Source organism: Eublepharis macularius, chromosome 9, assembly GCF_028583425.1.
Source record: "Eublepharis macularius isolate TG4126 chromosome 9, MPM_Emac_v1.0, whole genome shotgun sequence".
NCBI classification, from domain to species: domain Eukaryota; kingdom Metazoa; phylum Chordata; class Lepidosauria; order Squamata; family Eublepharidae; genus Eublepharis; species Eublepharis macularius.
In genome coordinates this window covers 93,329,258-93,356,718 of record NC_072798.1, presented here as the reverse complement: position 1 = coordinate 93,356,718, position 27,461 = coordinate 93,329,258, and the positions used below count along the sequence as shown (strand labels likewise).

The 27,461-nt window shown below is 42.6% G+C and overlaps 1 protein-coding gene across 2 annotated transcripts in view; it reads left to right on the top strand.

The window, feature by feature from the left end:
* CPNE8 (copine 8) overlaps nucleotides 1–27,461 on the top strand; it is a 112,608-nt gene that overhangs the window by 14,278 nt on the left and 70,869 nt on the right. The window contains exons 2-4 of one of the 2 annotated variants that reach the window (XM_054988129.1): nucleotides 20,109–20,149; nucleotides 21,389–21,435; nucleotides 23,479–23,582. In XM_054988129.1, coding sequence (XP_054844104.1) covers nucleotides 20,109–20,149; nucleotides 21,389–21,435; nucleotides 23,479–23,582 — 192 coding nt within the window. Of the gene's footprint in view, nucleotides 1–20,108; nucleotides 20,150–21,388; nucleotides 21,436–22,572; nucleotides 22,657–23,478; nucleotides 23,583–27,461 lie in introns of those variants that run through there. The other variant, XM_054988130.1, reaches the window with a different exon arrangement.

The following is a 27,461-nucleotide window of genomic DNA, read 5'->3' as shown; positions in this document are numbered from 1 at the left end:
ATCACTCTGATACTGCAAGATTTTCTCCAGCTGTAAGGTGCTTCTCTGGATGTTCCTTTGAGAAGTGAGATCGGCAGCTTCTGGTCTTGTCTGGGGTGTGGTCTCTGGCCTATGGTTTTTTCTCCACAGGGATTTATCTGGCGCCAGTGTTATCACAATTTAAGCAGCAGGCTAAGTCCTGTTTGAGATTTTAGCAGTAATTAATCCTTATTATTCTATTGCTGCCGGAGTCCAAATATTCTTTGTACACTGGTTTTATTTTTTGTTACTGCCTTAGTGGCTGTGGCTCTTAAAATAAATATTGCTAGCCACCCTACTTGAAACAGAAAGGCAGGGTATAATTTTTTAAAGATACAAATAAACATAATCTAGGACAGCGTTTTATCCGTTTATGCATTGTTCATATATAAATACCCTTAAACGTTTGAAATGTTAGTCATTTTTTTATTGTCTTAGTTGCAACTGCTTTATAAATCAAACTCTAAAAGGTTTGATTTTAATCTCAGGTGGCAGTCTCAGTTTTGTGCTTTGAGTGATAAGAATGAAAGCTTAATAAGTGAAAATAAATCTTTTAGGAAATAGTTATGACTAAGCTTCATTTATATGATGGTAGAAGCTTAAGAGCAATTAACTTGTGGCATAGTTACATGTACTTGTTTTCTTCATCCACATATACATACCTTTCCTCCAGTGTTTCATTGAAGAAGACAGGATCAGCCATACTTGTACCAGATTTTTAATATTAGCTTTGCTTCCTTATTCTAAGTCTTTTCCCTCCCTGCATCACCGTTGCACATTGCTGAACAATTTTCTCTGCCTTTCATGTATTGCATTAATTTATTCACCAGTATCTTGTCCTGCACTGGTTGCAGATGTTAGTAAACTCATCATACAATTTTCTTAAAAAAATGTTTAATCTCCAAAATGCAACAGTGTTTAATCTCATAATAGTTTTGGTTGTACTGCTAGAACAGCTGCAGCTCAAACACATTTAGCAACATTTACTTCTAGATGTAGGCATTAAGGAATACTAATGAATATTTACAAGGCTTCCCATATTTCCACATGGACAAAACAGGAACAGAAAATCAAAAATGAGAATGGTCCTTGGTGTACTTTTATAGTATGGGAGCTGGCCAGGTGTGCGTTTTTGGTACGTTATGATTTTAGAAATAATTTTTATTGTTGAAGCAGGCATGTAAATAGCCATTCCTCTGGTTACCGGTAGTGAGTAATAGTGTTCTCTAAGGAATCATTAAATAGTTTCTGGTGGGCATAAAACTAGGTTTTGCTTTCTTCTAGGCCACAAATGAATGTGGCTGCAATTCTAAGTTTCTTGGGAAGAACTTTCTTTTAATTTAGTAGTGCTTGCATCTAAGCAGTGATGTTGGTTTTTCAGAAAAATAACTAATTTTCTTCGCAGACAAGTTTAACAAAGTAGTTTAACAAAGTCAGATTTTTTGTGGGGATAATTTTTACTGGAATAGTACTTGTATAAATGTAAAGATAGTATCATATTTCCTTTTCATTATTAAATTTAAGAAGAAAAGAACAAAAGGCTGCTGCTGGCACACAAATTTTAGCACACCCAAAGAACTGTGCATAGCATGTGTTCGGTGGTTGTCTACTTAAATATCTAAAAAAAAATATTTCGCTTTTGTCACGACTTCCCTTTTATCGTGTAGTTTGATTTGGTGCCTTAAACCCTCTTGTTATTTCATCCTCTGGGTAGGTAATGCTGCCACCAGGAATTCATTTCCAAACTAGGTAATTTAATTTTTCCCCGAATAATGTGCCCAAGCATTAGACTCCTTCGTTGGGACTGTGTGGCCCTGAGGATTACTGGAAGATACAGAAATCACATATCCTCAGGAGTGAACAAAAAACCAAATAAATCTTTATTAGTTCATGAAGTACATTGGTTTCACACTGTTTCTTAAACTTAGTGGTTTCAAAGATAGTTATCTGTTCTTAAAGGGTGTTTTCCATAGGCTCAATCACACAAAGTAATTTTCCACACAGGAATTCTTTAAGAGAATAAACTCCATACAGACTTAGATTCATTCAGGCCTTTCCACACAGCTTGCTTGATTTAGATAGATTAATCTCTCACTTAGCTATACACAGACATTCTCTCTTAGGCTTAGGCAGAATGAATATTTTCTCTCAGAAACACACAATTCAGGCTTCACACAGATTGCCTGATTGAACTAGAATCCTTCCACACAGTTTGCCCAGAATGAATACTTTTCTCTGCTCAGTAGAGATGGGCATGAACCGAAATACGAATCAAAGTTTGACATAAACCAGGCCGGTTTGTGGTTTGCGAACTGGTGGTTCGTCAGAGCCCATTTCTGATGAACTGCCATGAACTTTAGGGCGGTTCGTTTGGTTCATTTTTCATTTCGTCAATACAGACAACTTGATGCCGATCAATCAGTTTCCTAGACAACGAGGGATGGGATTTCTGCAGACCTTCTGCTGACCTGGAAGTGACCTTCTGGGTCAGCAGAAGTGGTGTTTGCTGGCCCGGAAATGATATTTTCACAAACCAGTTTGCGAACAGGGGCAGGTTCATGAAAGTTCATGGTTCGTGACACATGACGAACCACGAACCACATGGTTAGTTTTTTTTTCTGGTTCGTGCCCATCTCTACTACTCAGTAACTAAAAAAACCCCTACAGTTCACTCTGCTCCTAGAATACTGCCATCGTCCAATCAGATTTCACTCCACTCACACTTCTCAACTCCGCCTATACTCTCAGTCATCAACCAATCCCCTCACTCATCCCTCTCTTTCACCACCCTATTCTTCTTCTGTAACACACCAAGCATTTAAAGAAACACACCCACACTCAAAATCATTATCGCTTCCATGAAGGTCCTTTGGGCGCTTAACGTCACTTTCTGTAGCATTGCTTGCATTATTTGTTACCGCAGGGCTCAGTATTGGGTCCAGTGCTTTTTAACTTGTTCATTAATGATTTGGAGTTGGGAGTAAGCTGTGAAGTGGCTAAGTTTGCTGATGACACTAAATTGTTCAGGGTGGTGAGAACCAGGGAGGATTGTGAGGCACTCCAAAGGGATCTGTCGAGGCTGGGCGAGTGGGCGTCAGCGTGGCAAATGAGGTTCAACGTGGCCAAGTGCAAAGTAATGCACATTGGGGCCAAAAATCCCAAATATAAATACACAATGATGGGGTCCAAACTGGCAGAGACTGACCAAGAGAGAGATCTTGGAGTCGTGGTAGATAACTCACTGAAAATGTCGATACAGTGGTCGATGGCAATAAAAAAGGCCAACGCTGTGCTGGGGATTATTAGGAAGGGAATGAAAACAAATCAGCTAGTATCATAATGCCCCTTCATAAATCAATGGTACGGCATCATTTGGAATACTGTGTACAATTCTGGTCACCACACCTCAAAAAAGATGATATAGCACTGGAAAAAGTGCAGAAAAGGGCAACTAGAATGATTAAAGGGGATGGAACACTTCCCCTGTGAAGAAAAGTTAAAGCGCTTGGGACTCTTTAGCTTGGAGAAACAATGACTGAGGGGTGACATGATAGAGGTTTCCAAGATTATGCATGGGATAGAGAAGGTAGAGAGAGAAGTATTTTTCTCCCTTTCTCACAATACAAGAACTTGTGGGCACTCAATGAAATTGCTGAGCAGTTGGATTAGAATGATAAAAGGAAGTACTTCTTCACCCAAAGGGTGATTAACACATGGAATTTACTGCCTCAGGAAGTGGTGGCAGCTTCAAGCATCGACAGTTTCAAGAGGGGATTAGATAAACATATGGAGCAGAGGTCCATCAGTGGCTATTAGCCACAAGGTATAGATGGAACTCTCAGTCTAGGGCAGTGATGCTCTGTATTCGTTATTTATTTTTTATTTATTCTTTATTTTTTAAATCCAACATCTCTACTTCTGAACAAATATGCATAGGATTGGGCAACATAACAGATGTCTTGTGGATGTGAGCTAATAAATTTTGTTGGTTTGCTAGGCTGTATTAAAATCAGTCATTGACGAGATGAAAGAGTACGAAATTGAAAGTTCGAGATCAGAAATTGTAAGGCATTATTCAAATATTCTTCGGCCAGGTTAAAAGGATGGACTCTGTGATTTCTGTTTATTTTATATATTTTGATTCTAAGGAACTTCAGAAAATTACATTAGTATTGTTGAAAATGTCTTCTGCAATGGTACAAATCACCTCTTCACAACCCAAGTATACTGGCCCTGTAACAATGTACATTTTCTGTTTGCATTTTTGCTGTATGTTTTTGCTAAATTTCTGCTGCCCACCCTTGAATGTTTTAGGAATTAAAAGTGCTAATTCAGTTCATGCAGTGAGGCAGTATATTTTACAGGTGGAACCTGTAGCAGTCTATTTCTCTGGATATCCATTAATTAGCTGCCTTTCTAACTGCTGCCAAACAGTCAAGGCTACTCTCTTTGTGTATCTTTATTGCCTCAGCTGAGACTGACGTCAAATGCCGTGTGCATTTTTTGATACGTTGTAGTCAAGTTGTTCCTCATCCTTTATTGCTTCAGGCTCTGGGCCAAAATAGATATTAAACACAACTGTGTGTGAAACGAAAAAGCGTCAAGTGAAAGTTGCACACAATTGCATGGAGTGTGTGATTTGACTTTCAGAGGTCTAGGAACTGCTCTACTTGTATAAAAGCTACAAGATTGTAAATTCATTTAAAGCTTTAAATACATACATGTTTTTGTCTTGAGCATTTGTCTTGCCTCGTGTATTACCTTGAGCCTTAAATAAAATGAAAGTGGTAACATTTATGCATTCTCACTCGAGTGTAGGAGGAAAGTGTGCTTGACTGATGGGTGATTCTTTCCACTGGGAGAGGAAGAAGGGACAAAGCACAGCTTCCTTTGATCACCGGTGGGAGGCTCTGTTTCATAGTGTGCCTAAGCCAACTTTCTGTTCCACAGTGCCCTGGGCCACCTTTTTACCTCTGCTTTCCGCTTCTTTACTTCTACTTTCTGCCTTTTTCTGCTTTCCTCCTTTTCCTTACAAAAACTTCTAAAAAGCTGCAACATTTGCACCTGACCTAAGGTGATGGCTGTTGTGCTATACTCTGAAGAAGCCTAAGAAAAAGCCTTTTACCCAACCCCCTATGGGGTTTTCAGCTCTTTTCAGCCCTTTTCAGCTTTCCTGAGAGGTGACAGAGTGGCTACAGCATTTCATTGTCCAGGAGTTAACTTCTAGACTGTCAGATGGACTGACTTCATACTATAGAGGGAGAAAATGCCACTGAAAACACTCTTCCAGATCTTTTTCAAGGAGCTCATGCACCTCAGGAACAGCTTCAAAACCCTTGCATAGCCAGCAGGGATAGAAATGTCATCCTGTTGGCCAAGGCAACTAGAAAGGCTGCTCAGTCCAGAGCCTTTTCTAGTTGATGTATGTGATCTCGATCATATGTAGGTGGCTTGCTGCTTGAATTTGATGATACACATTGTTTCTCAGACTGGCAGACTTGATGGAGAGGAGTCAATCCAAGAAGTGTCTACTTCCTCAGGGAGGATCTTCCCCTTTAAGTTAATTGCCAAAGTAATAAGAGTGCTACAGCTCTTTGATCCCCTGGAGGAGAATCCTTATTCTGGGACCCCAAATATTCTTAAAGGGGCCAGGGAAGGTACTCTGTAGTGGTAAAGGATGGAATTGAAGATTTTCTTTCCTAGTGCCCCCCACCTCAAATTTTAATATTGGAATGCTCATAGGATATATTCTTTATGTAGTAGAGTGTTTATGATTCTGGTTCCATTGGTACATATCTCTGTGAACACATTCGTCACCAGTGCAGAGCTCCTGAAAGATGGGGAAGAGTTTTTAAGAGCCACATCAAGCTTTTGGGCATGTGAAGTACGGCTGTTCAACATGATAGCCATGAGCAGAAAGCAAGGGAAATATACCCATTAAAGTGAGAGAGCAGCTATCTTTTATGCAAATGCCAGTCAGGATTCTATAAAGTTCACCTCTAAAGCTATGGCTGCTGCAATCTTGTTATATTAAATCTGTGGCTGAAGAGCTGGATGCTGGTGGATAGTTTGTCCAAAAGCATCCTTACCACATCCTCCTCCATAGGAAATGACCTTTTCAGGATAATCTAAATTATATCTATGCTGAAACAAGAGGTTAAAGTTTGGCCATACCCAGTAACATGGGAACATTTGAATTGTAAATTTTTCTCATTCAAATTTAAAGAAGAAATATTTAAATAATATTAACAAAAGAAGGCAAATGACCATGTACAAGCACTGGGGTTCGTCCATCCTTCATATCCCACATTTAGCCCATCTAGCACAATTGATTTGTAGCAAAACAACCCTGACAACTATAGATAGACTACATTTACATATGCAGGGTGGAAAATTTTCTACCCCACATCACTAGCCATGCCTACCTCCTCCAGTAAGGCCTCTTCACACCCCACCTCGTCCAGTGGGGAGGAATGCTGCACAAAATCTTTCCATTTACATCTTTTATTCACAAAAAGCGCTTCCCAAATTTGGGCATGATTTCTGAAGATCTCTGATCCAAACCCATGTCTACAATTTAAGCCCAGTATCATGTAGTCCCAAACCTCCAGACATTTTTCTGAAAGGCCCTGCAGAAATGTTGAGACTGTTATCCATGGATTATTTTGAATGGCCCTTCATTTGCCCTGTGACAGGTATCTAGCTTCTCTCACGTTACTTCAGGCAGCAGGTACTAGATGCTGTCAGTCACCTTCTGTTGACAAGCACCTTCTGTTGCAAGTAAGGTTCTCAGTAGTGTATTCAGTATTGCTCAAAGTCCCAAAATGAATTTAGAGTGGCAAGCAATATTGAATCTTCAAAATGAAAGCAGAGGCACAAGATACCACAGAATCTGAATGGCAATACTGAACTCTGGAAGACTTTCAACCAAGGGACTTTGTGTTTTGGGGGATTGGCTGACAGTATTTAACATTCACAGCAAGAGCACTACAGTGGTGGTGACTAGGATTCCAATATGACATTGCAGCAAGATGTCATCTGAGGATGTGGGGTCTCCCCCACCCTCAGACACAGCATGTGGTGGTGACTCAAAGAAGCTCATCTACTCAAAACAGACAATGCAAGTCACAATTAACAGCAGCCTGCCATGTAGGAGAGTTTAGCTGCTTATAGTACAGAAGTACAGAAAATCCATGCTTGCATTTTCATGAATGTGATGGTAGACACCCAAATGAACTGGTATCAAGGAAAAGGGTCCCCAGCGAATCAACAAGCAGCAAATCTGTTGTTTGGACAAAGAAACATTTTTGCATCATTAAGGGTTGAGAATGTCAACAGCAGTAGCCCAACCCAGTTGGCTGAGTCTTCCATATATGTACCTGAGAGAGGGGTCTCTGAAACTTTCCATGTTATAGGAGACAACATTGTTCTGCCCCCACATAGGCCTCTTCACACCCCTCCCTTTAGAACTGACAATTAAAGATGGTTCTTTGCTCAGTTTGAAGCAGATTAGCTTGTTGCTGTGGTAACCCCATGGCTTCCTGGGCTTCCATGTGATTTTCCACTGGTTTCTCTCATCCCCAAGGTCATCCTGAAGTTGAGACTGATGCCCTCACATTAGCCAAGGAAATGAAAGGCAACATAAACTGCAAATTCTAGGTTCTTGTGAACGTTAGTCCACATTTTAAAGGTATTTTTTTACCAAAGAAAGCTTATATAAAGAGATTTTGCTGGATAGATTCTTTGGATGCTTCAAAGCTTGTTTGTTTTGGAGTACCAAAAGTATGTCTTAATTTGATGTTTTAGCCTGTAATGTGTTCCCCTGTAATGTTTACCTGTGCTTGACTTGGTATGATAAAAATCGTTGTCATACTAGCTTGCCTCCCTTTGCCTTCTTGCTTACTTCATCCTATTAATTTCATGGTCTGCAAGGCAACACAATATTACGTAGTACCAGGAAAAGAATTACTGCCTTACTACTTTCATTGATCTGCATTAATGGAAGGTAACTTCAGTTTAGGAAAATTATTAATTTACATGCAAGCATTAGCATACATCCATTAGGGTTTTGGGAGAATTCCCTCTTCTAGTTTCCTATGCCAAACTGCTTTTCAAATTAGGTGTCTTTTAAAATGCTGCCTAGAAATCCGGTAAGCCTTATTGTGATGAGAGGAAGACATAGATGCATGCACACATGTCTGTAGATTACTGCTCCTTTTGCTTCATGAGCAAAGTCTCTGTTCAGATCTCCAGTTTTCTGAAATAGTATTCCAAATACAAAGTGATGAATCTTTTAGGTACAGATTCTGGAAATGACACAGTTCTGTTGTTAGATTTGGTATTATACAAAGTCGATGTACAACATGGAATTGAGAAAAGAGAAAACTTAATGGTCTACTTTTTGCCATTATATGTACAGGAAGATCTAGAAAATCATGGCATTTCTAGAAGCCAGAAACAAATGCTTAATTTTCAAGCAGCTGGTATTGTTTATAGCATTTTTGTACATATCAGAAAACTTTAGTATTCATACAGACAATAGAAAATATGTGGCCATAGAAAATAGATACATTTTAAATAAAATTTGATAAAAGATACATTTTAGTAGATCTTAAAAATTGTTGCATATTTGCAACAACATGCTTATGATAGAGGCAACTTTTTATCAGTCTCCTGGCAGTTCATAAAATAAGCAAACCCTCTAAAAGTCATCAGTACATGAAAATTTAAATTAACAAGGAGGACCTCTAAGATTTGTAGGAGACAGGAATTTCTCCCTCTTCTCTCCATTTCCCACCCCTTTCCTTTCCCTCCTGCTCTGCTTTTCTCCACTCTTTGTCCTCTACGCCCACTCCTTGTCTCTCCCATCTTTTCATTTCATAGTGGAATAGATGGCCACCAAAATATCATGAGACTAGCTCATGAGATCTTGGCAGCCATTTTAGGTTTCCTTAACAAAAAAGAGGAAGGGAACAATAAGTGCCAAGATCTCATAAGACTACCTGACATGATCTTGGTCAGGGGCGGAGCAAGGGTTTACCTCGCTTGCGGCCGGCCGGACGGGCGCCCCCACGCGCGCACGAGCGCGCGCGCGCACCGGCCTGCGTGATGATGTCATGCGTGACGTTATCACGGGAGCGCACGCGCCGCCGCTGGCCCGATTGCTGCGGCGGGCGGCCTCCGAGCTCTCCCGCTCGGTTGCCTGCGCCGCCGCAGATGCCTGCCCGCGGTGGCTGCGCCTGGCCAGGGGCTTGTGCTGGCGGTGGCAGTGGCGCGGGGTGGGAGGGATAGGAGGCTGGTGCTTTGTGGCACGCGCTCCCGCCCGCCGAGCCTCCTCCGGCGCTCCCTCCGGCACCCCGCGCCTGCGACCACCGCCTACCTGGCCTCAATAGGCCCGCCGCCCCTGATCTTAGTAGCTTTTTTAGGCTAAAGGGGTTGTGGAGAGGATATCTCATGTCGTGCAAGATGTTACTTAAACTATTTTGCTTATTTTCACCTCTCTTTTTGGCTGCTTAATATCATTCTGCAAACTTGGGGATTCCCCCAGATTCCCCCAGATTTGCAGAACCATCTCTGAGCCTGGTCCCATTGTGTGGATTTTGTGGTCCACAAGTTGAGGTAAGGTTTGGAATTAGATATAAAATAGTTAAAATAAGTTGCTCAAAGTGTGCATTCTTTTCTATCTTCTTCAGATAGTCTGAGAGCCTGAATTTTGAACCTTCAAATGATGAACAATGGTCACTCTTTAGAAACTTAAAATGGCTATAAAAATACTGCATTAATGAGGTTTATGAAACTAAAGTAGTTTTTTAAAATCCAGATCACCAGCGGTATTTATTTCAGTATACTCATACTTTTTGGTCTTAAGTGGATTCCCCCCAGGCAGTTAAAACATTAGTACAGATGTTTACAATGAAAGTGATGGAGGTTTAAATGTAATGTGAAACTGTTAATTCCCAAACCAGTAATATTTCTTTTCTTTCAGTAGGCTTAGTAGTAGTTGTAGTATGCTATTGTTTTGTACTTTGGTTATAGTTTGAGAGAGGGATATAATGGCACCCCTGTTTTACTAGTGATTGCAAGGAGAAAGATGTTAGATGTGTGTAGACCTTCTCTTGCCCTAGGACACTCCCATCACCATATCGGTGTACCTTTAAATCTGCAGATGTTGATGCTAAATGCCAGGTCAGTTCGTAGAAAACCAGCTACTGTACACAATCCTAAGCCTGGATGAGAAGCGTCTCCAGGCTTGTGTTACCAAGACTTGGTTACATAAGGTATGCAAAGTGAACTAACCACAGTTACGTCCTCTTGGGATCTTGGTGTGATGCCAGCCTAGACTTGCTGAATAGAGAGGAGGATTTGCGAAGGTCTATGGGAATAGATCATCTCTTTCTCCAAGTACTTTGTCTGACAGAATATCAGTTTCAATTGCCTCAAAATCAGACTGGCATTCAGCACACAGTACGGAATAGGACTGTTAATGTACCGGGTGCCTAACAGTCTCTTTTGAGCTGACATATGTTGGCTTTGGTGTTGGAGATCCTTAGGATCCTCAATATCCATTCCAAGGGTTCCTGGTCTAGAGTAGCTGAGCACTTCATGGCTGCTAGGACAACCATGAAGCTGGCTCAGAATATAAAACTACCTGGCGTGGTTAAATTCACAAGGTCTGGCCTTTCATAAGAGTGGAGGGCCAGTTAAGTTGCTCTGCTTCCCAAAGCTGATGGGATCTAGATGGTCAATTTACCTGTATAGAATTTCCAAATGGTTGGTGTGTGTGCAGGGGTGGGGTAAGTTGAAGCCCTGGCTAAATAGGGGAAAATTCCTAGGTGGCTGATAGTTTTAAAACCAATTTAAAAGCACCTCATGCCTCATTAGCAGGCTATTTCCCCTTTGCCTGGGTTCAAGCATCTGCTTGCTTGGCTATGATCTTTCACAGCTGATAGCATCTAGTTGAAGTGGAGTGACCAGTTATCCAAAAGGTATTAATGTCTTGGGTAGCGGGGGAGGTCCCTGACAGTTGTGGAAGAAGTGGTTGTAAATCTACTCCTAAAGAAATCCTTTCAAGATCCTAGTAAGTGTTCAAACTATTGACTTGGTTGTGATGTTTCCAGGGTGTCTTTGTAGGGGGTGGTGGCCCAGCTTCTGAATGACTTGGATTTAGAGGTGGGTACGGACCTGGAAAATGCAATGGACCACTGGCCCATGGTCCGTCAATTTTCACGGACCACGAACTTTCACAGACCAGCCCATTCATTGACTGGTTTGTCAGTTCGTGGTCCGTCAGTTCCAGGGGGCCCTAGGACTGTCTGTTCACACTCAGAGATGCCAAACTTGCAGCAAGGCTTCAACAGGCTCTCCTCCAGCCACCCTCCAAGTTTGGCCATGATTGCATTTTGGAGGTCCAGTTACAGACCTCCAAAGCAGCCACCCCAGGAAACTTCCAGTAGATACTGGGAGTCACAAATGCCAATTGGCTTGCATTGGCTTGTGGCACCAAAAAGTTGCAATGAAGCAAAATCAAACAGAAAAGGGTGGGGGGAGAGCCCCCTCACTCATCACACAGACACCTTTCCAGCCATTACCTGGGGAATTAATTCTTGCTCCTTGCTTGCATAGAGCAGAATGGGAGCTCTCTGGTTGGCAGGCATAGCTGCCTATCAAGGTTTTGAGAGCCAAGATTGGTGTTCCCGTGGCTGCAGAACGTCCACCCCTCCATTGCCTAGGGAATTCATTCTTGCTCCTTGTTCACATAGTGCAGAATGGGAGCTCTCTGGTTGGCAGGCAGAGCTGCCTATCAAGGTTTTGAAGGCTAAGATTGGTGTTCCCATGGCTGCAGAACGCCCACCCCTCCGTTGCCTAGGGAATTAATTCTTGCTCCTTGCTTGCATGGAGCAGAATGGGGGCTCTCTGGCAGAGCTGCCTATCAAGTTTTTACGGGCTATAGAAGATGTGCGGATGTCCCCGCTGTTGCCTAGGGAATTGATAGATTGGAGCCAGGATGTCTGGACTCACGGACCGATAGACCAGCCCAAATGAACCTAAGTTCGTGAAAAAGATGAGTCCCACAAACTGTGTGTTCGCAAACCACGAACTGGGCCAGACCATGTCAAATTTGGGTCCGTTTTCTGGTCCGTGCCCATCTCTACTTGGATTATCTGGATCCATTTAATTCCTTATTGCAGTCTAGGTTTGGTCACTTTCCCTATGATCTGTACTGGGGGAGAGGAGGTGGGAGGAGTATAATCTGTAACTTTCTCTAAATGTTGATGCCATTGATCTTGGTATTTTTCTATATTACCTGTCTGGGGGAGGGAGGTGACTATCTTCCTGTGGTTCCAATCTTACCTGTAGAGAAGACTCCAGAAGATTCTTCTGGGGGATTTAGGCTCTGCCTCTTGGCATTTATTCTTGACGTAGAATATGCTGTTCCTTATGCTATTTAAAATCTACATGAAACTGCTAGCTGAGGTTTTCTGGGGATCTAGAGTGAGATCCTATCTGTATGTTGATAGCACCCAGTTCTATTTCTCTTTTTCATTGGATTTAGGAATTAGTATTGGCATATTAGATGGGCTAATAAATTTAAATGCAGTTTTGTCAAGATGGGAGTAATTTTGATTGGAGATATGTTCTGCTGAGGAAATAGCACTTAGCCTATGCCAGGTGGGTTTCACTTCTCCCTAAAGAATCATACCTGCAGATATGGACAACTTTTAGATCTGGCATAATCTTTACCTTGTATCACCTTTTCTCTACTGTACCAGCTGCACTGTTTTGAGGGAAATAGTATCTTTGCTACATTGGTTTCATCAGTGTTACATTAATCTGCTGTATTTGGAAACTCTGAAAAACACTCATCAGCTTCAGCTGTTCCAAAACAGTGCTGTAAAGTTGTTAATGGGAAAGCATTGCAACCAATATATTATGCTTATCGTCTATATTGGAAAATGTGCTTTGTTTCCCAGAAAATTTTGAAATGCTGGTTTCTGACTTGGAGGGGTATTTATTTATTTTTATTCGATTTATATTCTGCTCTCCCCGCATCAGCAGGCTCATGGTGGATTACAATTTGTACAATAATATAAAATACATGTACCTTTAAAAACAAAACTCCTTAAATATTTAAAAACACACAACAAAGCAATACAGTAGCAGATTTTAAAAACATATAGCAGCAAATTTCTACAGTGACCACCACCCAGCTACCTCCAGAGATATTTGGCAAAGGCTGGGTGATAGATGCCCTTTGTAGGGGCACAGCTATCTCTGGGAGGCCCAAGGGCGTCAATCATAGGCCTGGCGGAACAGCTCTGTCTTACAGGCCCGGCGGAAGGATAGCAAATCTGGCTATGAAAGACTGCCCTTTCCCATTCTGATCTTCCCTCTTGTGGGGCCTCCATCTGTGGCGTTTCTTTGGGTATCCCAAATTTTGGAGATGAGATAGATCAGAGAGAAGGCCTTTTTGTACCACATCTTTGAAATGTCTCTCCTGAGAGGTTTGCCTGGGATCTTCACTGTTAGCATTTAGGCATTAGAAAAGGCATACATTTTCTTCCACTTCTGCTTGAATTTTGCTTAATTGTTTCCATTCCAGTTTGTTTATCCTGTTGCTTTTTTACTGCTGTACAGATTTATAGTGTAATAGGTAGATATGTTCTAATTTATTGTAAGCCACTTTGAACATTTTTTATTGGTGAAGGCATGTAAGGTGATATACATTTTAAATAAAAATCACATCCCTGGAGTTATCCTTTTGCATTGTATCCGTACAACTACCCTAATGCTGTCGTCTGTGTTTGCTTTTCTGCAGTTATCCACTACTTCCACGCATTTCACATGAACTTGTTAAAATAAAGTAATTCTTGAAAACTGAAACAAGTGACTCTGGTTGATTTGTTTTTCCCACTGCGGCAGGCATATGATGCTGCTGTACAAAGAGGTGTCCTCTGTGATATCAGTGGTGATGGCTGAACATGCTCAAGGGGGATGTATTCGTGGAACTGCCCTAATATAAAAATCTATGGAGAAACTCTTGTCAGTGTGAATACCTGAGTCAGGATCAAACTAGGTTTTTGAAGAGTTGGCTCCCTGTAACCACACAGCAGCTGTAGGAAATGGCTGTTAAAAACTAAAGGAGATTGCCACTTGTGGGGGGAGGGCTCCTGCCTCCCTCCCAAGCTGTTTTCCAAAACAGCAAGCAGCGGGTCTCTGTTTTTGTTGCTCCACGTGGAGTATTCTATGTATGTGGAGCAGGAAATACCCTTCCCCTGTGCTATTTTGACACAGGGAAATTGTTGGCGGAGGGGGGGGGCGGCAGAGCTCTTTCTTCCCCTGTGGTGGCATTCTGAGGCCATTTGGGCTCTTTATTTTTTTTAGCAGCCATTCCCCACAGCTGCTGTGTAGCTGCGGGGAACTTGACTCCCAATTCTTTAGAAACCTACACGTATAATTTGACCCTCAGGCTAGCTCTTATTAGGCCATTATTTCTTGCTTTGCAAATAAAGGTCAGTTGCATATCAAATACATATTACTACAGTTCTGCTGTGATTAATAGTTTGATCCAGTTTATTACACTCATGATACAAAGTATGTTTAGAGTAGTGGTTTTCAGTCTCAAGGAACCCCTTTCCAGAACACCTTCTTTTTCAAGAAACTTCTATATGAATGTCGTACAACTATAGTTGTATCATCATCAATTTATTCTACTTATATGACGATAGGCCTTAAGCATAATTTAACAACTATAATTGTAGAAGATTCTAAGTTATATTCTAGAGCAGGGGTGTTGAAGTCATTTATTACAATGGCTGGATCTGACATAAATGTTACTTTGTTGGGCCAGGCCATGTGTACTATAAAATGTAATGCCAGGTACTGGAGATATAAACATTATAAAGAACAAAGGCAAACCCAATTAATGATATAAATTTTTGATTCAAAATAGAAAGATGGTTAAAACTTTAACACAGTATTTCCTTTATTTAACAGTTGTTGATAACTGATGCATCTTGCTCTGAACTATTTCATCAAAGTCTGGCTGTAGAAATTTTAAGTATGCTGTTCAGCTATGTGAGGCCAGAGACATTTCTGTTTCCTCCCCGCCACCCTCCAAGATTCAAACTTGCAGACTGTTTTGTGTAATTTTAGTTGCTCTTAATAAAAGGTATTATACAGGCATGTGCTCTGTATACTCTTCCCATCACTGCTGAGATCCTCCAAATTAAGCTCGTATCCAAATCTGTCTTTTCCAGTGGATGAGGGTGACCTATCTTGTCTAATGGATGAAGGTACCTGCTCTAAAGGCCCACCCTGAGAGAAAGTTATCAATGAAAGAACACCTCTGAGCCTGCCATCCTCCAACATTAACCACCTCTATCACATAAAGAATTGGCTGCCAGGGTTATCATCTCCAAGTGAGGAAATTGCTGGAGATTGAGGGCTGGAGCTTGGGGATGGGAGGGTTTGCGGGGAGGGGACCGCAGCAGGGAATAATGCCATAGAGTCCACCCTCAAAAGCAGCCATTTTCTCCATGGGTACTAAGCTCTGTCATCTTGGAGGTCAGCTGCAATTCTTGGGGATTTCCAGGTCCCGACTGGAGGCTGGCAACCCAATACCTGTTCCTAGCCACGTTTATCCGCACACACCACATCCAAATGTGTCTGGGACCTCCTTGGGAGCTGGCAGCACTTGCTTGCCCTTCAGCTAGAAATGTACCCCTCGCCTTCTAGGAACAGACCTAGGAAGTGGCCACTTGCTTTGGTGGGAGGGGGATGCAGGGAGGCGTCCAGCCCAACTCTCTCCTTGCTCCAACAGCCGGCTAGGCACAGAAGGCACTACTTTGCAGCTGCTAAGACTTTGCGTCTATGGGGCTGGGTGTTGGCTGCCAAGAGAGGGTGGCTCCTGACCAGTGAAGTTAGAGACTTCTGGCAGCTGCAGTTGGCTGTGTAAAGGTGGCTAGCTGGGCAGCTGGTGGTTCTGACAAGTGGGCAGTGCCCCATCCCGTCCATTGTGCTGGGCTGCCACTGCTGCTGAGCCTCAGGTAGGGCCTGCAGTCATGGCAACGTGCAGGCGCGTTCAGTCACTTCTGCTAGGCAATGCTTCCCCTTTCTCTCCTCAGCATATGTCTTTGCCAGTCAAATCTCCCCATGTGTGCAGGTCCCCTGCAGCTGGCATGGAGCTGGAGGCCTCATTGGAGCAAAACCTGCCTGATGGTGTGCCACTATTTGGGAGCCTTCCCAGCCAGCACCGAAGCCACCATTGGCATGGTCAGGGAGAAGGCAGTGGAGATTGAGGGCAAGCACATCCAGGTGTAGTTGGGTGGGGCAAGCTTTTCCCCAGTTGCTCACTGGGGTAAGTGCCCTGGAGGAGATGGATCTGGCCTGCAAGCTGTATGTTTGATACCCTTGTTCTAGAGTCTGTTCTCGCATATGGGGCACAGACTGGATGTGTTAATAGTAAGCCATTCCAACAATTTTGCTAACAACATATATCAACTAAAAAGACCCAAACTCCAAAACAAAGCAAGTCTCTGATCAGAAAAAGTCTTCTAGCATTCTCTGACTTCAGCAGATAGGTTATTCCACTGCCCCAGGGCAACTACAGTAAAGCCAGTGTGTTAAACTCATAAGTGCACAAAGTAGGGCCTGATCTACCAAACAGATGATGTAGGAGTTTATAGGGAGAAGCATCCCTAGGAATCCCTTAGAAGAGATTTAAAAGTAAGACTGGTGCCTTAATTGGGTCCAGAATACATAAGGAGCCACTGTGGTCAACACAGGAGTGCTTGAATATGTTCATGCATCACAGTATTCATCAAGAACAAAAAAAAACTGGGTTTGATAAAACTTTTGAGTTAAGTTCGAGACCAGCCTCATGAAGAGCAGGCTGTGTATAACTGGCACATCTTTGAGCAGATCCATATCCTGGAATATGCTTTGACTATGAACTTTTTCAAACAGTACTGCCTACAACCCTTCATTTGGACGTATTCTAAGCTGCTCAAAGGCTCTCCGATTCCAAATCAACATGGCTTATTTGTTTCATTTACACTCTTCCCTTCTCTGGTGGTCCTAAGAGTGGGGCAGTCCATACTTTTCTTGCCCTGCCATTGGAACAGGACATCTTCAACAATACTCTGCAGAGCGGAGTGATCCCGTTGAAGAAGAAACTGCCAGAAATGAGCCGGGTGTGGTGGCGCGTGCCTGTAATCCTGGTACGCAGGGTGGCTGAGGCCACAGGCAGTGCAAAGCTCGCACAGGAAGGGAAAGGCCCTACTGCCCTACCCCACCCCCATTTCGCTCAGCTTGATGGCAAGTGTTAGAGCTGGAGGTCCCCAAGTTCTCCTAGGTTCCACAGTTACAAGCGCAAAACTCCACTGAGGTTCCCCACCTTAGGGCTGCGGTAGCCTCTGGCAGTTTCTTCACCAGGATCTCTGCGCTCTGCAGAGTGTTGCTGAAGACGTCCTGCTCAGATGGCAGTGCCAGAAAAGTATGGACTGCCCTACTCCTGGACACCGAGAAAGGAAGCTTCATGGTAAGTGAATACAAATCTTCAATTTCCTCACAACAACCCTGTGTGAGGTAGGTTAGGCTGAGTGTGTGTCTGGCCTCAGAAATCTCCTTCTCTAACTGCCTTCCAACAGACTCCAACTGTCACTGGCCCAGCATTTTGCCAGCTCTCATTGGCTGTTTCTGAGAAGAGGCAGAGCTGGAACCAATCCTGTCTATCACCCAAAGTCACCCAGCAAGCTTCCATGGCATGGGGGATTTGAATCTTGGTCTCTCAGATCCTAATCTGATGCTCTAACCACCATAGCACCCGGGCTTCCATTTTGTATTTATTTTGAATCTGTTCTCCCTAATACAGCCGATCATATCCTGAAAGCAGTGGTTTAGCATAGAAACTGTAGCTCCTTGAGACATGTTTAAAGAAATGTAGAGTTCTTTGTCATCAGTATATTGATGACACGCAACTCCAAAGTTCTGGATCAATTTTTATAGAGACTTCACAAAAATGTTCTATAGCATAAGTAAAGACATTGAGTTCTGTGTGACATTGCAGACTGTTACCCACTGACTGTTACCCAGTCACTGCCTTGAATGCATAATGATATAGTGGTAGAAACTGTTTTTTCATAAAATTAATAAATTTGTACAAATGAATTCACATTGTCTAGAAATGTATTATGTAAATTACAACTTTCTTGCTTTTGAAGTTATTCTTTAACACTTTCACTACAGAAGTGGTTGCAACAAAAAGAGTCCATTTTTCCCCCTCAAAAAGTATGGAATAATTAAAGGAATTAGTTTAGGAAATAAATTGTATTCTAAATCTTTGATATGTAAATGAAAGAATAAAGAATAAAGTCAGAAGGACCCAATGTAGTTTTAGAAAAATGGCTAATTTACCAAAAAATGCTTTAAAAGGTTTTGAAATGAATCCTGGTGACTACTTGCACATTTTTTTGCCTATCAATTGAAAGGAGTTATATTATGGACACTTCATTGAAAGCCTCTGCATACTTTGTGGCAGTAGTGAAAAAAGCAGACAATTGTAGAAGAAATAAAGGATACAATATTACAGGAAATATTATTAAAGTGTCATTTTATGGCTCCTGTAATACATAAAATGGCAATAGTCTTTATTCACTTGTAATTCATTGCTCAGCTAAGATTGCTCTGTCTTAAAAGAATCAAAGTGATATGCACAGACGAGTCTTCTAATATGTTATAAATATAGGAGGAATAATCTTTTGAAGAGATTGAAAAGATAAGAAGCCCATTCGTGTACTCCCTGCTTCTGGCCATGTGAATAGTGCCGGAGGGGGCGGAGGGGGAATTCCCTACTCCCACCGGGGGAATCTGGGATCTCTAAGTTGTAGCCCTTCCTTGAGATGAGTGATCTGACTATGCTGATCTGTGCTTTGTAAGACAACTGTACAATTAGGGTTGCCAGCCTCCAGGTGGTGGCTGGAGATCTCCCAGAATTACAATTGATTTTCAGGTGACAGAGATCAGTACCCCTGGAGAAAATGGCTGCTTTGGAGGGTGCACTCCATGGCATTATACTCATTTGAGGCTCCTCCCCAAACCCAATCCTTTCCAGGCTCCACCCCCCTGTACATGGGGCTGCCTTTTGACTTGCTGTCAAGTGTTGACTACTGGCAACATATCTTAGAAGGATGTTCAAGAACTTCTCCACCTGCCTGTTATTTTCAGGCCCAGTGGCAACTGCTGATCTTAATGTGAACACTTTCAGTGGGTGAGACTAGAGTACAAAAAGAGTCACTTTCTCCAATATGAGCAGGCGTGAACTCCAAAATTCTCATCATAGACCCTGCCTTCATGTTCCCCCTGCCTATGAAAGCGAGATTGGTGGTTGTGAAGGATAGGGCCTCTTCTGTTGTGGCACCTTGTCTGAGTCTGGTGATAACCCTGTTAACTTTTTTGGCACAAGGACAAGTCTTTTAAAAAATTTCCCAAGCTTTTAATTTGCAATTTTATGGCTCCTGTGTTTTTGACTGTGACCCTTCTTTTTAAAAGACTATTGCTGTTTTATGCTGATTCTGATGTGTAATATATGAGGTTTAGTCCATTGCATTTGGGGGGGGGAATGCTTGCTCTTATCAGTTTGTGTTGATTTTACTGTTTTGTTATACTAATATAATGTAAAATAATGAACAATATGGTCTAAACACAGTCCTGATTTTCAATAACTGGCTCAGATATTGATCCTACTGAGTTAATTGGAACTTTTTTGCTGGTAAATTCAGGTAGTCCATGACATGTGACAGATGTATTATAATACCTGATACAATGATTATTTATTAACAGCGCAATCCTAAAAAGCATTACTCCAGACTAAGCCAATTGAAGTCAGTGGGTTTAGACTGGAGTAATTCTGCTTAGGATTGCACTGTAAATGTTGAAGTACATATACAAATCTACTGGTGGCTTTGAGGCAGATAATGTATTTCTTTACAATTTAAAGTTACCTTGAAATGGTTATATTTTCTACATAATTATTTCATTTTAATAATTATAATTTTTAACAAAAATATGATTTAGATTTCTTTTATTTATAGAAACCTTTTGGACAGAGACACGTTTTCAAAATCTGATCCAAGTAAGTATTATCTTCTTTTGCCCCTCGATTATTGGAATTTGGTAATGATGAGATAAAGCTGTCAGCTTATTGGCTCTTATTTCTCACAGTTAAATGTTTGCCCATGCTTCTGTCTAAATTTTGCTATGAACTCCATTTGTGTATAGTATATTACTCAGAGCCCAATAGCACCTTAAAGACCAACTAGATTCCAGGGTATGAGCTTTTGAAAGTCAAAGCTTCAGATGCATTTACTTCTAAATGTATCTGAAGAAGGGAGCTTCGACTCCTTTTAACACATTACCAGTTTTAATTATTTTTACTGAGAAGTCCAGAGGGAAAATTATAGATGTTGAGCAGAACTTTTATACTTTGAAATAATATACTTTTTATTTATCGGAATACACTCTGGGAGGCCCATTCCTGCATCTTTCCCCCTGCCTGCCAGGTGAGTGGTGGCTACAGGGAGACTGGGAGCAGGGGATCCCCAGCCCCCACTGGTGGAATGGCAACCCTATATGCAATTATTTGGGAGGAGGGGGTTCCAGTCAGCTCACAGGAATGGGCCTCCCAGAGTGCATTCCTGGCGCTGTCTGACATCACTCCCAGGAGTGAAGTCATCACACAGGCTTTGCGTCAGGCCGATTCAGCCCGTTTGGGGACCCAAATTGGCCCAGAGCGAAGCCTAGGAGCACTCCTGTACCCTGCATGATGATGTCATTCCCAGAGGTGCCATCATCGCACTGCGCCAGGAACGTGCGTGCAAGTGCCAGACCCCTCCCCCCTCCTGGCAGGAGGATAAGGGGATCTGACAATCCTAACTTAACAATTCCGAATGAATCTTTGGGTCAGTTGGGTTCTGTTTAGAACTCGTTAGGGTCACCCACTGGCTGCAAGCATGCCAAATATAAACAAACGAGACATTTCCATAAGAGGCATGCAGGAACTGAAAATAGTGTTCTTAGGATTGCACTGAGATTCTTTTGTTTGGCTTCATACATATGATCATGTAGATGGTATGTCTGTGTATTCATACCCCCCTAGACTATTAAGACTATACCCAACCAGACTCTTAACATCTGCGGTTTAGTTGGACTCATAAGAACATTAAAAGCTGGGTTGCTTGTCTGTATAATATTTGAATGTTCTGTCTAGTACCTTTTGCCTTCAAATAATGTTTATTTAGAATTACTATTCTGATAATTTAGAACAGCTTTGTAGAAGAAACTTTTAAATTGGCTTCCTATTTTTTCCCCACAGTCTGTGTTTTGTATACCCAAGGTATTGCAAGTAAAGAATGGAGAGAGGTAAATATGTTGTTACTAATACATATTTATAGCAGTTGCTTATTGGTATCAGTAGAAATTAAAACACATGGCTTGGTTCCAATGAAACAGTGAAAGTTAGGATCATATTTTAAAAATATTTTTTTTTAAAAAATGTGTGCTTGTTCTCAATCCTATTGGTTTAATTTTGCACCTCTAGTTGCATTATAAGACACTGAGAGCCAGTTTGGTGTAGTGATTAAGAGCATGGGATTCTAATCTGGAGAACCGGGTTTGATTCTCCACTCCTCCACTTGAAGCCAGCTGGGTGACCTTGGGTCAGTCACAGCTTCTAGGAGCTCTCTCAGCCCCACTTGCCTTACAGGGTGATTATTGTTGTGGGGATAATGATAACATACTTTGTAAATCACTCTGAGTGGGTGTTAAGTTGTCCAGAAGGGTGGTATATAAATTGAATGTTGTTGTTGTTGTTGTTATTTGTGTCTAATCATGAGGGCTGGTTTTGTGTTTTTAAGGGGCCCTTGGAGAGATGCCATCACAAAGGCATCTTTGTCTTGGTGAATAGTATGGTTTAGATAGTGGGGCAACTACTTTAAGCCACCATTGCTACTCTGTCCCTCACCCTCTGCTGCTGAGTGACTGAGTGAATGCCATGGCTTCTAGGAGTAGATGCCACTGCCAGCCCTTCCGCCAGGCACAACAGAGGGTTCCCCATTTCACCTGCTGAGGATGGAGAGCTAAATTTAACAATTTTTTTGTAATTTTCCATGCAATGAAATGTGGCATATGACAGAGCTGCAATATAATATTCCTTCCTTTACTAAATTAAGTTGCAAAGTAAAGATTGACGTGGGGGACACATGGCAGTTATTAGAAGGCAGACCAACAGTTTGACTCTCTACAGAATTAAGCTTGCTTGAAGTGACTTCACTGAGATTGAGTGAGCCTAACTCTAAACATGATTGGGTGGTTTTGGGCGCACTAGGTAATATGAAGGAAACCCAGTTTACCAACCCCATCGTCCCTCTTTGCTAATATAGGGCTTGGAGAGAGGGATTTACAAGAGAGAACTGTTGGGCTGGTGAGGAAGCTTACCCCGTCTCTTGCTCACTGATAATTCCCTGCCCTCCCCCTGGTCACTTCTGCCCTCCCCACCAGGTGCCTGTGAAACTGGAAGTAAGCCCTACTGTGGGGAGGGAGCTTCGGAGAGAGGAGCAGTGACTTGCATTGGAGAATTGGCAGGTATAGGAGGGGTTTGGGATACTTCTCATCTACTTCTCTTCCCGTGCTTCTTCTTTCCTCATTGGATTGGCAAATGACAATGTATTATTGAGATAAACCAAATGTGGCCCTTAGCTGGCTAAAGAAGCCTGAGCTAGTGTAGGAATGGTTTTATCAGGGCAGACCTGCTGTGACATAGTGATTAAGTGGCTGAGCTCCAACTCAGCACTCTGCTGTTTTGACTTCCACTACTGCCATGAACTCTGCAGGAGGCTTTGGGTAAGCCACTCCTTTCAGCCCCAGCTCCCCAGCTGTATTGTGGAGATGATAACACTAACTTTGTTCATAGCTCTGAGTGTGGCACTAAGCTGTCCAAATGGGCAGTATATAAGCACACTCTTATTATTAGTTTGCTTATGAGGCAAGGGCATCACTTTAGGTTTTGGAAAGGGCACGGAGAGATTTAGGAAGGATGCGGCCATAAGGTTCAAATACCCATGTAAAGCAGCATATTTTAACAACACTTGTTGATAAAAATGTGCATTTCTGTAGAGTTATTCCTGAATCATCACAAATGATTACATTTGTCCCATTTCTCCCAAAACGGTACTCATGTTACCATATATATGAATAACTTCTGGTAACCGTTTCTTTTGCTGGATTTTGACTGTTTCTCTACCAAGAGCTGCTGTTTGTTGTCTTCTTTTCTTGAAAATTAAAAGGTTATACATTGTAATTCAAAGTCACACAATGCAAGCATATGCCTGATAACATGATTTCTATTAATAAACCTGTAACATGGGCCAGATTATATGCCTTTTATGACATATTTTTCTCTTTCAGTTTGGTAGAACAGAAGTAATTGATAATACTTTGAACCCAGACTTTGTAAGAAAATTTATAATGGATTATTTTTTTGAAGAGAGAGAGAATCTGCGATTTGACTTGTAAGTTTATTAACTTTTTATTTTTGTTAATTTTTATTTTTGTTAACTAAATTAAAGTGATGATTTACACTGTAAATATTATATTTCAGTGTAGCAGTAAAATGTTCTTGTAGCTAATTAATATAATGAAATTTTACTATCAATATTCAGTTAAGAATGCCATGCTTTTTGTCACCAAGACAAGATGCCATATTGTAAGGTTATATATATTGTGTTCATAATTTTAAGCTGAAATTGGCTACTTAAAAAAATGAAAGCCAGTATTGTAGGAAGGATCTTGTATGAGAATTGCACCCTCAAACTCTAGTAATCTGTATTCTGGCAGCGGCCCATTCCACGCAGTTTTGGCCTTGATCTGGGCAGTTTTAGGGCTGTATTGACCATTTTGGGCGCATTTAGGGCCTGAAAAGGCCTGGATTGGGGCTGAAACGGCCTGGAATGGGCTGCTGCTGGGTGGGGAAACCCTCCCTCACCCAGCACCGGCCTGATCCTGGTCATTTTGGGTCTTTGGCCATTTGGGGCCCATTTCAGGCCCGAAATGGCCAGGATCAGGCCCGAAACAGCCAGGATTGGACCTCTGCCAGGTGAGGGAACACTCCCCCATCCGGCAGTGGCTCGATTCTGGCCATTGGGGGCCCCTTTTGGCCATTTTGTGCCCAATTTGGGCCCAAAATGCCAGGATCGGGCCCAAAACAGCTGGGATTGGGCCTCTGCTGGGCGGGGGAATACTCCCCTGCTTTGCAGCGGACCGATCCTGGACATTTTGGGCCCAATTCAGGCTCAAAATGGCCAGGATCGGGCTGCTGCCCAGCAGGGGAGTGTTCTCCCGTGTGGCAGCAGGCCAATCTGGACCATTTTGGGTCACTGCCTGGCAGGGGAGTGCTCTCCCGTGTGGCAGCAACCTGTTCCAGGCTGATCCAGGCAGTTTTGGCTCAAATTTGGTGAAATATTTGTGCGATCTGAAGAGAAACCCAAGTGGAATCAATTCAAAATTTTTTCATTAGACGATTGCTTGCACTACCCAGGGGGACCCCTGCAGCCCTTATGAGGGTAGAACTTGGTCTGCCTTCAGTTAGAGCTAGGGTTCATTTGGCCATACTTAAATTCTGGAGCAAGGGTAATACTGTTATCACCAACACTTTCAGCAAGCAATGCTTTCAGCTGATGACACACAGTGACTCACCCTGGGCAGCCTGCTACAATAACATTCTTGTTCATTATACCATTCCAGATTATTTGTTGGGGGTCTTAAATAATGGCTCCAACTCACGAAATTGGGTCTACAGATGTGATGCTCTTTCGGCAGTTTACAATTTCCCAGTCCAGATCTTCCCCCTGGTTTAAACTGATCAAATGAGATCATGTTAGATCTCCTTATTTAGTGCATATCACATCCCAAAATCTCAGAAAATCATTTACCTCTCTGCGCTTTCAAACAATGCCGACAGCTTTACTTACAGGAAGATACCATCAAACCCCAGTGGCTCTCCGTCTCTGTATATGTGGTGCCTCAGTTCCTGAGGATCTTCTACGTTACACTTTATTTTGTCCCATGTATGCAGAGGTTAGAGCTAAATTTCTTGCTAACTTGTTAGCAGGCGCAACTTTACCTCTGATATTGACAAATTGTTTTTTTTGTTATCTGATACTGATTCATTTGTCACTAGCAGAGTATCCCTGTTTGCCTTAGCTGCAAAAAAGATTAGGGCCAAGATTGTTTCCTCAGAAACCTAACTTTTTTCATAACTATCTGGTATTTATTAAGGTCCCATTTTAATTGTATTTTATTTTTATTATTTTAATAACTGTATTTTATGCTTGTAAGATAGATTTCTGTTCTTAACTTTGTATTGTGACGGCCTTTGGCCATATACAATTAAACCTACTGTCTGTCTGGCTCAAATTTGGCCCAGATCTGGCCACTGCTGGGCGGGGGAGTGCTCCTCTGTAGCAGAGTGGCCCGTTGCGGGCCAATTCAGGCCCAATCAGGGTTGAATTTAGCCTTATCCAGGCCATATCAGACCCCCCCCCCCCATGGAGCACGGGAGCGCTCCTGGAGCGGCCACAGCCTGCGTTATGACATCACTTCCTGTAAGTGACATCATCATGCAGTCCCGGGAGCATGCACGCATCTAGTGAGAGGTGCACCACCTCCTCCCAGGAGTTGCTCTGGGTGAGAGTTCCCCCACCTCTTTCCCCAGAAAAAAAGCCTTGCATAGACAAATGTGTATAACCTTTTCAACACCTATAATCTAATTTTAGTTACAACTGAGGCACAGTGCACCACACATCTGGGTAATATCTAGGTCTTTGTTTCACCAAAACTAACAATTTTTGTTATAATGTACATACTAGAATTTTTTTTTCCATTCCTGAGGTTAACCATTTTCTGATTTGTAAATATGATGAGTAATCTAAGAGACAATGTGGCAGAACCTCAAATGAACCAGATGTACATACACAGTGGCATAATGAGATTTCTGATAGCATCCTGATGAATAGTGATTGAAATGTCAAGGTAACAAAAGCCCAACTAATATTCAGAAATGTCCCTTCTCCCTCTGAGGCGGAGGACATCTTGGGTGATTCCCACCATCCAATCAGGGAGGCAGGAACTAACTTTCTTCCTCTTCCTGTCTAGCCTGTGGGACCACCCTCTCTCCAGTTCTGTTCCTGCCTCCAGGGAGAGCAGTTCTGCAGCAGACTAGCTCTGCTGCCTTTTTTCTCTCTATCTCTTGTTTATCTTTCTTCTTCCTCAAATCATTCTTTACCTTACTCCTTACTTACTTCATTACCTTACTCTACTCCCATTTCCTCTTCTTTTGCTCCTCTTGCCAAAGAAAGAAAAGAAGAGGAAGAGATGGTCTCTAGAGAGTCATCGGACTCTGAGGAAAGCTTCATGGAGAAGAATTTGGGCTGTTCCCACGGAGAGCCATCCTTCCGGTGGCGGGAACAGGCCCAGCCAGCACCAGCATGCCTCTGAGGCTGTATGGGTTCCCTGGCAAGGAGAATATGGGCTGTTCCCATGGAGTGCCGTCCTACCGATGGCGGGAACAGGCCCAGCCGGCACCAACATGCCTCTGAGGCTGTATGTGTTCCCCGGCAAGGAAATGGCCTTGGAAGAGACGCAGGCCTCTCAACAGCTCCATCTTCCACAGAGGGAGCTTGTTAAAACAGCGTGCCTCAGCCAGCCAGCTGAGAACAGCGCCACCTGCTGGAGCTCAATTTTGGCGGGAAACAACGCAATGCACTTGCCAATCTCCTGGCAGGAGAAACACGGCTGAAACATAATCCAGACACCCAGAGCTCCAGCCGACAAGCCCAGGAGGGCCACGTAAGTGTTCCCCCGAGCGTGTTATACCTCCAGAATTCCTGTCAGCAATTAGACTGGCTGTGAGGGAGAAAATCCTGTTACTTTACCAGTCAGAAGCACCTTGGCCCTATAAAGATTCCAGGAATCTCCTCAGCCCTGGCTCCATGTGAATGTGCCCATGCCAATCTCCTGCCTGGAGATTTTACAGCAGGCCTTTCCCCTTTGGATTTAGCCCTGCTTTTACAACAGGATCTAGCCCTGCCTTTCCCTGTCAGATGGGTAATGTATAAAGGGCGCAATTTTGCCGGTGTCTTTGAACCTTTTAACTCTTAAGACTAACCAGGAGAGAGGAAATAGTGGTGTGGTGTCTACCTCCTCCTCCCTCCATGAGTAAGGCTGTAGCTCTGTGGAAGAGCTTCTGCTTTGTATGCAAAAGATCCAGGTTTGTTCCCCTTAACTCCAGTTTAAAAGATTAGGTAGATGAGGAGGGGAAAAAAAAAAAACCTCTTTCTGAGACCCTGGTGACCTGCTGCCAGTCTGAGGAGAGAACACTGACCGATGGTCTG